Source organism: Sceloporus occidentalis, unplaced genomic scaffold (assembly GCF_023333645.1).
Source record: "Sceloporus occidentalis isolate IW3139 unplaced genomic scaffold, rSceOcc1.0.p SCAF_13, whole genome shotgun sequence".
Classification (NCBI taxonomy): Eukaryota; Metazoa; Chordata; class Lepidosauria; order Squamata; family Phrynosomatidae; genus Sceloporus; species Sceloporus occidentalis.
This window is the reverse complement of record NW_028316993.1, coordinates 2,165,002-2,176,205: the sequence shown is the minus strand read 5'-3', so window position 1 is coordinate 2,176,205 and position 11,204 is coordinate 2,165,002. Positions and strand designations below refer to the sequence as shown.

At 44.0% G+C, this 11,204-nt stretch overlaps 1 protein-coding gene across 1 annotated transcript; it reads left to right on the top strand.

The window, feature by feature from the left end:
- The first annotated feature begins 5,103 nt into the window (after positions 1-5,103).
- On the top strand, positions 5,104-10,358 carry SELENOW (selenoprotein W). The gene is made up of 6 exons (XM_089478677.1): positions 5,104-5,259; positions 6,185-6,209; positions 6,484-6,537; positions 7,963-8,037; positions 8,843-8,959; positions 9,797-10,358. The coding sequence occupies exons 1-5, from the start codon at positions 5,231-5,233 to the stop codon at positions 8,915-8,917; spliced, it is 258 nt and encodes an 85-aa protein (XP_089334803.1). The 5' UTR covers positions 5,104-5,230; the 3' UTR covers positions 8,918-8,959; positions 9,797-10,358.
- The last annotated feature ends 846 nt before the right edge of the window (positions 10,359-11,204 follow it).

Here is an 11,204-nt window from a genome sequence, read left to right as displayed (position 1 = left end):
TATTATTTATTCATACCATAGCTTGCTCTTTCATAAGGTTCTTAGTGGCTATCCATTGACTTTCTTGACCAGATCCATGCTGCCTTGGCATTAATAATGCTGCTATATTGTTTTTTGTCTTCCTGGATCATTCTTTGGAGTCTGATCAAGTTTGGCATCCTTTGGCAAGAGGTTGGGGGGGGGGGGGGGAGGAATGAAATGCTTTAGTTGCATTAATGATTTTAGGAAGGAATGAGCCAGCTAAATCTGACAGCTTTCTGACATCTGTTTTTTATTTCCTGGATTTGCTGTACAAGCAAAGAGATGAAAGCTATAAATAAGTATCAGTGGCTCAAACAGAGGGTTTTATTACTGCGAAAGTGTGGTGTGCGCAATGGAGGGAGGGGGATTTTTATCTTTGTTCAGTCGGATGTCTTTTCTTTTGCAGCAATCGCGCTTTTTGCTGACATGAGACTCACAGTGAGGCATCCTGCAGATGGAGAGGAAATGTATATCAAGAATGAAGCGGGGAAATATTGATTTATCATGATGATTCACAAGTAGGAAGCAGGTAGAAGTTGAGCCTTTCTTGGGGAAGTCCAAATTGTGCAGGACACTGGGGAAAAAAAGAGAGAGAAAGAGTAATGTTTCTATTTAAGTTTCCTTCCATAATGGAACTTAAGGGGATGTACAAAGGACTCCTTTAGTGATCTTCTATCCAGGAACTAACCAGAAAATCTGCTTAGGTCTAGCAATGTAGCATACGCTCCAACATTTCACAGCTGACAATCTGGCCCCATGTGGCCATGCAACATCAGACTGGGGTCAAGATGGCACTAGTTATTAATAAAGAAGAAAATGCAACACAGGTTTGTTTACTGAGAAGGATACCATCTCAGCCTCCTTTCCAAAAGTAACTTTTCCAAACTCTTTATCTGGCCAATTTTATATCTACCGCACTGGTTACTTAACTGTGTCCAGGTTCAATTTAAGGTGCAAATATGAGTCTCAGATGGTCCATAATGGCCTGAAGGACTGCTTTTGCTCATAGGACTGATGTTTTAAAATTAATATAGCTTGAGTCATCTGGAATTCCAAAATCCAAAACTGTCTACATGGGCGGCTGAGATACTGACGCCTTTGCTTTCTTGTTTTTCTGCAAACTTCGTTCCATGCAGAAAATTATTTAAAATATTGTCTATAAAACACAAGTATGATAACTCTCCTGTTTAATACGGTTCTGACTGGTATGGATGCCCCTCTTAGGTCCAAAACAGACTGCAGAAATCATCCCGTTTGAGACCGCTTGAACTGCCCTGGCTCAATGCTAGGGAATCCAGGGAACTGTAGTTTTGCGAGGCATTTAGCCTTCTCTTTCAGAGAGCTGTGGTGCCACAATGAACTACAATTCTTATAAACTATACTTATAAAGCAGTTAAAGTGGCCTCAACCTGGATTATTTCTGCAGTGTGTTCTGGACCTCAGTTATATCACCTGCAAACAAGACCCTGTACTTTCCGGTTACTCAGCATGGTGCAAACCCTCCCTTCCAGCTTCAGACCATGTGTAAAAAGTATATACGAAACATAAATGCATTTCATCTTTAGTCCTGGATGCCATCTCCAAGATATCACATTATGTATAGGCAAATATTCCAACATGTGGAAAAAACGTCAAAATCCAAAACAGTTCTGGCCCCAAGCATTTCAAATCAGGGAGACTTAACCTGTATTGGATGTTTTGTGTTACCTGGTTGTTGGAAATAGGCAATAGGACGGTTGTTGTTTTTTAAGGGCCCACTAGGAGGGGATAGAAACTAATTTATGTGTTCTGCTGCCTTGCAGCTGGCGCAACAAGAGGGAGCATGTCCCAAGGAAGGTGACCAGCCTGGAAATCATGCCTTATGAGGAAAGACTTAGGGTATGTTCAGTCTGGAGAAGAGACGCTAAGAGGTGATATGATAGCCCTGTTTAAATATTTGAAGCAGCGCCATATTGAGGATGGAGCAAGCTTCTTTTCTGCTGCTCCAGAGAATAAGACACAGAGCAGTGGATGCAAACTACAGGAAAAGAGATTCTATTTCAACATTAGGAAGAACCTCCTGAGAGTAAGAGACGTTCAGCAGTGGCAAACACTCCCTCAAGGAGTAGTGGAGTCTCCTTCTTTGGAGGTTTTTAAACAGAGGCTGGATGGCCATCTGTTGCGGGTGCTTTGATTCTGTCTTCCTGCATGGCAGAATGAGGTTGGACTGCATGGCCCTTGGGATCTCTTCCAAATCTATGATTCTATGGCATGTATAAGTCTAGAAATTTTAGTCCAAAAATTGACCCCTAAAAACCTGGGTCGTCTTATCCAAGGGTCAACGTAAGTACTGTAAGTGCTGTACCTTAACTCTTATCAAAAAGGAACAGTCTCCTTCTTTGAGTAGAGTAGCAAAAGGCAAGGTCCATCTTGGAAGAAACTAAAAGAAGCACCACCATTCTCTATTTTTTCTGCTGCGATGCCACTTCCGGCCTTTTGGAAAAATAGCAGTGTGCTTTGGTATCGTTTCCCTTCCCTTCATCTTTTGCATCCTTTGTTACATGTCCCTAAGGTTTACCCTTGACTTATACCTGGGTTATATAAAAATCCATAACTTTGGCACTCGACTGATACGCGAGGTCGACTTATCATCAAGTATATACGGCACCTGTCAATATTTCAGAGCTGAAAAGCTGGACAAAGGTGGCCAAGCAGCATCAAAAGTGCAGTTGGTCAAGATGACCAAAATGAGGGAGGACATCCAAGCGAGAAGATGGTGCTTTTGCCTGAGTCTACTGGGAAATGGCATGATTTCGTCCTCTCCTCCACTATCCTCTCCTTGCTAAATTAATGGAGTTCACACCCCTTTTGCTATTTGAATTCAGTTTGTAGCAAGTGAAATAAGGTGAAAAGAAAGAGGAAAGAGGAGACAAAAAATGGGCATTTCAAAAATGGCTGAAAAAGTGGGATTAATCAGGATTGTTCCTCCAAAAACCAGACAGTGGGAGGGCATGGCGTGTGTTAGCTTACTTAACAGATCATTTTAACATTTAAGAAAAGGGGTCAGATGTGTATGTGATGCGCGTTTTGGAACAGGCACCCAGTATTTCCAATCTTATGATGTTGCCTCTCTACAGAAAGATCACACAGAGGGTCCCAGCTATGTTTCTCAATCACAGGATTGTCATCCTGAACATACAAGTGGGCCTTGTGTTAGAGAGTCGGTTTCGTGTGTCTTTTGATACAGGCTCAAAATCAGCTGCTCCGAGGCGCGGCCGATCGAGCGACGTCCGTGAAAAACAAAAATGTGTGATTTTATGAACATCTGCTTTGGATAACAGCCTGGAATAGCAGCCCAGCCTATGCCAGAGCTGTGTAATTGGTGTGTTAAGCATATCTGCACACAGTTTAGGGCTGAATCCACACTGGAGCAATAAATTTGGCCCGGTTTGACACTGCTTGAACTGCCCTGGCTCAGTGCTATGGAATTCTGGGAATTGGCGTTTCTTGTGGCACCATTGTAAATCGCTAGGGAGTGTTCAGTGGTATAGAAATGTACTTGGTATTGCTATTGTTATCACTGTGCATACTGGTCACTGCACAAACTGCCAGCCCTGCACATTGTGTCCATCACACATCATGATCACTGCACATACTGTTTTGCGCATGCACTGATCACTGCACAATGCACATCATGATCACTGTGTATAATGTTCAGTGCAGATACTGGATGTTGCACACTGAGCCCAGCACACACTGCACTTACTGACCACAGATTTTAACATGCTTGGGCAATGCCTTCCCCAGCTCCTCCCTCCCAAAGGGCTTTGTGCATCCAGAAAGCATGGCGCAGAGGAACTAAACCCCATGAGTTCTCTCCTTAACTGCTCCATTATGTGGAGTCAGTTGTTTACTTATTCATTTCCTCTCCTTCTCCAAAGAAGGATGCACCACTAAGTAGACGTCCTCCTTTGTACCTGCTCTGGTCAGGTCCCACCTGGAAAACTGTGTCCAGTTCTGGCCACCACAATTCAAAAAGGATGTTGAGAAACTGGAGCCATGTATCCAAAGGAAGGCAACTAAAATGGTGAAGGGTCTGGAAACCATGCCCTATGAGGAACGACTCAGGGAACTGGGGATGTTTAGCCTGGAGAAGAGAAGGTTAAGAGGGGATATGATAGCCCTGTTTAAATACTTGAAGGGATGTCATATTGAGGAGGGAGCAAGCTTGTTTTCTGCTGCTCCAGAGAACAGGACCTGAAGCAATGGATGCAAGTTCCAGGAAAAGAGATTCCAGCTCAACATTAGGAGGAACTTCCTGACAGTGAGGGCTGTTCGACAGTGGAACAAACTCCCTCGAAGTGTAGTGGAGTCTCCTTCCTTAGAGGTCTTTAAACAGAGGCTGGATGGCCATCTGTCGGGGGTGCTTTGATTTGGATTTCCTGCATGGCAGAATGGGGTTGGACTGGATCAGGGCCCTTGTGGTCTCTTCCAACTCTACGATTCTATGATTCCCTCGGAGTGTAGTGGAGTCTCCTTCCTTAGAGGTTTCTAAACAGAGGCTGGATAGCCATCTGTTGGGAGTGCTTTGATGGAGAGTTCCTGCATGGCAAGGGGTTGGACTGGATGGCCCTTGTGGTATCTTCTAACTCTATGATCCTATGTATCTTCAATATGCTTTGGACTTACTCAGTATGCCTTGGACCTCCTTCTTTGGAGGCCTTTAAACAGAGGCTGGGTGGCCTTCTGCTTTGATTGGGAGTTCCTGCATGGCAGAATGCGAGTTGGAGTGCGTCATGGCCTTTGTGCTCACTTCCAACTCTAGCATTTTATGATTCTAGGGACAACATGGCTGTCATGCGATTCATCGCCAACTGGGCCAAACCATTTGGGCAGAGGGGGAGAAGGCCACCTTTCCAGCCCTTTGCTGTGCCTTTTTTCCTTTGCACCTTAATTTCATGCTTCTTTTATATTTAAAAGAGGAAGGGAAAAATCGATGGAGAGAAAAGGAATAGGCTCTTGGGTTGGTTGGTTTTTCCTCCTTCTGTCCCCCCCCCTTTTTTCTTTGCAAATAGTGGACTCGCCCGCGCCGCGCCTTAAAAGGGCCTTCAGTCGCAGCAACGTTCCAAATCGGAACGTTGGCGTTCTCAGCGTTCGGTCGGTGCCTTTGATCTGGAGCTCAGCGTTCCATAAGAGAACGTTGGAGGCCTGAACGTTCGCTGCCATCATCATGGCTGTCAAAATCAAGGTGGTCTATTGGTAAGGAAACCTGGCAGGAACATTATGTAATTAATAATATAGTAATAATACTACTAATAATGTTATGCTATGATGCTGTTATGGATTGCTTGTACTCCTTTTCCCCCAGCCCTTGATACAGTGCTAAAAATAGTGCAAATAGTGCACAAATAATGCATATAGTGCAAAAGACATTAGTGCATAAAGTGCCAAAATATAGTCCCTATATTGGGAGAAAGGTGGGCTATTAAAATATAAAATAGTAATAGTAATAATAAAGGCACAAATAATGTTCAGTTCAGCTTGAACTGCCCTTGGCTCGATGCTAGGGAATTCTGGGAACTGTAGTTTTGTGAGACATCTGTCAGAGAGAGAGAGAGAGAGAGCTCTGGGGCCATAAGAAAACTACAGTTCCCAGGATTCCCTAGTACTGAGCCAAGGCAGTTAAAGCCTTCTTAAACTGCGTTCCTGCAGCTTGTTTGAGACGCATCATCACTTAGGTCCAAAACACACTGCAGAAATAATCCAGTTTGAGACCACTTTAACTGCCCTTGGCTCAATGCTAGGGAATTCTGGGAACTGTAGTTTTGTGGGACATTGAGCCTTCTCTGTCCTGAGAGAGCTCTGGGGCCACAATAAACTACAGTTCCCAGGGTTCCCTAGGCAGTTAATGCAGTCTCAAACTGGATTATTTTTGCAGTGTGTTTTGGACCTAAACAAAGGGTTTGTAGGCTAAGCTTAAACCATTGTGCGTATTATTCCTCTTCCTGTAGTTGAAACTAATTGGGAAACATTCCTGCTTGAAGCCAAAGCCATTGCCTGGGAAGAAGACGTTCAAATACAGACTCTCTGGATGTTTGTGCCAGTTGAGATAAATTCCTTGGCGGTTGTAGATAATTTCTTGCAGTACCTACTTTTAATTTTGTGTGTTGTGTTGCTTTTGCAGTGGGGCCTGAGGATACAGTCCCAAGGTAAGCTCCTTCTTCTTCCTGACTTGTTAATTAAAGCTGCAGCCTTCTTGGAAGGAGCCAAAGAACTTGATGGATGCAGAGGTTTAGCTGGTACACTTGCAACAGCTCTGCCCCTTTGGGCAATGCCACAGACCCTTCTCAGATCTAGATTAGGGGGTCTAAATGGGAGGATTAACAGGGGTTCAGGCTTGCCTTACTTTCTCCCAAGTACCCCAGACAGGCTTGGATGTTTCTGAACTCTAAAACTAACATCTCCCTTTTCTTTCTTTGCTAGTATCAGAAGCTCAGGAAACAACTTGAAAAAGAGTTTCCGGGCAAGCTGGAAATTGTAAGTATACGCTCTTGACGTTGGTTGAGTTGTCTGGCTTCTCTGTGGTTCCTCAACAAGGGACTCTAGCACTGTTGCTGACCCAGACTAGCTTCAATGGTCCAACCCTCACTGCAGAAATAATCCAGTTTGAGACTGCTTTAACTGCCCTGGCTCAGTGCTAGCGAATCCTGGGAGTTGTAGTTTGTTGTGGCACCAGAGCTCTCTGACGGAGAAGGCGAAACGTCTCCCAAAACTACAGTTCCCAGGGTTCCCTAGCATTGAGCCAGAGCAGTTAAAGCGGTCTCAAAATGGATTATGTCTGCAGTGTGTTTTGGCCCTGAGAGAGAAAATGTGTTAGTACATCAATATCACCAAACTACAAGTCCCAGAATGCCACAGGATGCGGCCAGAGCAGTTAAAGTGGAATCATAGCACTATAACTGCGCAGTGTGGGCAGGCAACTTGAATATTCCTGAAGCAGAAGGTGATGCTCTGTGCCATTTATACCCATTCTCCAGCTAGCCCTGTAATGTCGCCTTTTGGACTGAGGGGAGCATAGAATGATGTCTTAAACAGAGAAAATAAGTAGTTTGTAGAGAGATCTTGTAGTACCTTTGAGACTAACTGAAAGAAAGAGGTTGGCAGCATCAGCTTTCCTAGACTAAAGATGCATCTAAGGAAGTAAGCTGAAGTCTAGGAAAGCTGATGCTGCCAACTCCTTTCTTTCAGTTAGTCTCAAAGGTACTACAAGATCTCTCTACAGACTGATTCTACAGACTAACATGGCTATGTCTTTGACTATATCTTTGAATTCAGAGAAAATAAATGTTCTGACAAGCAGTGTCCATCTACAGTTTTTGAAAGAGAGCTCTGCTCATCACTTGTAGTTACTAGATCCTTCTAACTGGAGGCTCTGGGAATTGAACCTACGACTGTTGCCCTGAGAAGCAGGGGCTCTCCCACAAATATATGATCCATCTCTCAAAAACGATAAGAACCTTGCTTCCGTAGAAGAAATTTTAACAAGGAAAAGACTGTCTCCTTTGTGGTTTCACCTATTAGTAATTTTAGCTGAATTACTGTAGTATCTCAAAGATTTGGTTTTCAGATCGTTGTAACAGAAGGTCTAAAATGACTTCATGAGGGAGATATCTGTGTACCACCTTCAACAGAGTAAAAATACAAAATGTTATTTTGCTGAAATGACTTTTATTAATGACTGCACTAATAAAGTATCTGATTGGCCTGCAAGCGATGCCCTTACAGGGAGGGCCACTTGGGATGTATAGCTGAAGAAATGAAGATATAATCCAACATCTCTTACAGTTGGTATCCAGGAATACCAGGATTTAAGAGCTGGGGAAGTTAAGAGGCTCTCATTGAATGAGAAATCCAGAAGGTGGAATGCCTGCTTAAGTTGCCTTCTCCTGTTTTCCTACCTAGACTGGGGAAGGGACTCCTCAGGTCACAGGATGGTTTGAAGTGACAGTGGCAGGGAAGCTGGTGCACTCCAAAAAGGTAAGTGCTTCTCCTGTCTAAGAAATGCTTCAGTCTCACCAAGAGCTTGAGAGGCACAGTTCTTGAGATTACAGTTCAACAATTGTACAGCCCAAAAAAGCCAGTCATTCAGTCAAGAGTGTTTCCCAGACTCGGATCACCAGATGATGTAGGATTTGAGCTCTCCAAAGATTTGGTCAGCATGACCAAAAGTGAGGCATTCTGGGAACTGTAATCCAAGAGTGTCCAGGGACCTGTGGGTTGATCATTGCTGCCCTTTGTACAGTGGAACCTCGCCATACGCGGGGGATCTGTTCTGGATCCCGCCACGTATGGCGATTTCCGCCTATGCTCGAGCCCCATTGTAAACAATGGGGCTCGTGCATGGCGGCGCAGAGGTGCGCGGGGCGCAACGGGCGCGCACGCCCATTCAACTAAATGGGATGCGCTGCCCCTTCTGCCCCACGCGCGCCCAGTGGCTTGAGCGCATACACTCAAAGCCGCTTTAAAAACGTCCGCATATGCGGAGGCCCCACTGTAATTCTTTGTTTCCAATTGTGGGCACGCATGTGGGCAAGCCTCATTCAAGCCTATGAGGCTTGAATATGCACGAACCTCTGTTTTTGCAGGGGTCCGGAATGGATCACTTGCAATAATGGAAGTCCAACTGTATTTTCCTCTTCCATCGGAGATAAGGGTCTGGTGGTGGTGTGCTCAGGAGGGTGGCCATTTACAGCCACCTCAGGTAGTAAGAACTTGGGCCATCCTGTTTCCTTGAAATGTTAACGGAGCTGATACACTCTCTAACTTGCTGTCTTTCTGCCAGAATGGAGATGGCTTTGTGGATGATGACACCAAATTCCGCAAGATAACTATGGCCATCAAAGCAGCTTTAGCATAAAAATGGCTTTGAGGATGCAGCAACTGTTCACTGAGAGTAAAGGTAAAGGCAACTCTAAATTTCTCCTGACCAAAATACCTGTAAAAGAATTCTGAATCCAGGCTGGTCCTTATTCCTTACTGAGATCCAGATTGCTCTTCTAAATCAAAGCAAGCTGGTGATTGGCATGCTACTCCTTCAAAACCTGTGGCAGGAGACTTGTACATGTTGTTCAGATCCCTCTAGTGGTGGCTCTGCTTCATACACTGGCTCTGAGAACTTCAACATGGGGATGATGCCTAATGTACATCAAAACCAAACCCGAAACCTGATTGGACTCCCAGGGACATAAAAGGCTTCCATCTTGCTTGTCACAAAAAGTGGTGCATTTGTCAGGTGCAAAAATGGCCACCCAACTCATAAGCAACCTCTTGTTCTACAGAAGGTGCTTTGTTTTTAGTTGGTGTAGAATTGCATGCCTCAGATGTAATTTAGAGAGGACCTGGGACATGAAGGCCAGAAGCTCCAGCTCATTTACACTGGTTACACCAGCATAAGTTGTAAGAAGAATGTTCTCTGGCTTCTGCAAGGGCAGCCATCTTGAGCCCAGCTTCACTACACAGCCATGAGCTGAATGGCTTTCCTTAACCATCTCACTCACTGTACTGCTAGAAATTTGGGGAGTGAAGGCAAATTCCATTGGGGAGGTGGAATTCTTATTTGGTTTTCTGGCAATACTGCCTTGTGAAAGTACCTAAAGTAAAATCTAACTTTGAAGCCTCTCTTCTGAAGCTTTTGTATACTTGGTAAGAGGTGGTGGTCATAGGTTGATAAAAGCAAATGTTGGTTTACCTTGCTAATACCAAATCTTTGTAACAACGTTTTGCCCTTCTTTCTTAGCTTAAGGACACATCTGTTTTGTTCATTTTGGCCGAGCGCTTGATGATGGGAGCTGCTGAAATGTCATCAGACGCCTGGCAGTTCCCTGAAACCCCTTTGCGTAGGATGCCATCTTGAGCAAAGCCTGATGAAGAACTTGAGCTCTGGATGTGACACCTGAAGGCAGAATTGGGCCTGGCACTACAATTACCACTTTGACTCTGTGTGTTCTTTGTTTGCTGTATGGGGTCTTCGCTTTCTTTACGGTTCTGGTTTTAATATTTGAGAGCAGTAGCTCTGGCTTTGGATTGAGGATGAGAATGGAGAGCCTCCTTCCCAATCTTTTGCTTTTTGGCTCTTTGGGTACTGAATATTCTCAAATGCCTTCAATTTTTTAAACAAAAAAATTAGAAATGCTTCCAAAATTGCCATTGAATCCAATCCCCCAAAATTTGCCTTGATCAGGTTTAGAATTTCCTGTTGTTCATGTTAATTTTTTTGCTTTCTTTATGCCCATGGATGCCTTTTCTGATGGATTGTTTCTATTGAATGCAGTGAGCAGGTAATAAAATGCCTCTTTTAAGATGTTGTCACCTGTGTGATTTCTTGTTCTTGGGATTGTGTTCCAGCTTTGTATAGTAAACACACGCCTACATTTTATATAACTATTTTAGGTTTGGTTGGAACTGGGTCTGTTAGGGTGTCCTCCGTCAATAAAGCCACTGTTGCTCCTTCAGTATTAAATGCCATGGCTTAAGTCTGGTCTCTACCTTTTTGAATGAGCTTTTGTGGTACCCATCTTTTCCGTCCCTTAGTATAGAAGGGCATATGTAGCCTATATATTTCCATTTGAAATGGGATACATGTTCTGAGGCTGTTCTTTGAAGAATGACTCAGAAAAGCTTTTATTTCCTCTTCCCACCCCTTGCTTTTCAAGACCAAGAAAACAACAACTTCTAACTCCAATTGCTCTACTTTATAAATAAGGCTACAGCAGGAGATAGGCATGAAGAGGTCTAGGGAGCTTTCCTGGCACCCCAATTGTTTTTAAAAGATTGTGTCCTCTGGGAAATGTGGGGGTTAATTTCATCACGTTTTTGCCTCCTGAGGCGTTAACAGCTGTAGCATTCAAACCACTGAAATGACTTCCATTCGCTTATGATTTGTTTAAAGCTTCCTTAAGCCTAAAACAAAGGCCTGTTACAGACTGCCAAAATAAAGCTGCTTGGGGTCTCTTTGGAGGTATGCTATTTAAATGATGCATGGGTCCTAAGAGTCCAGAGGTCGCGCCAAAGCCACACTCCATTCCTAAGCACTGGAGTGCAGCTTTTGGTGCAGCTTCCGGATTCTTGGGATGCATGCATCATTTAAACAGCATACCTCCAAAGAGACTTGAAGCAGCTTTATTTTGGCAGTCTGTAACAGGCCA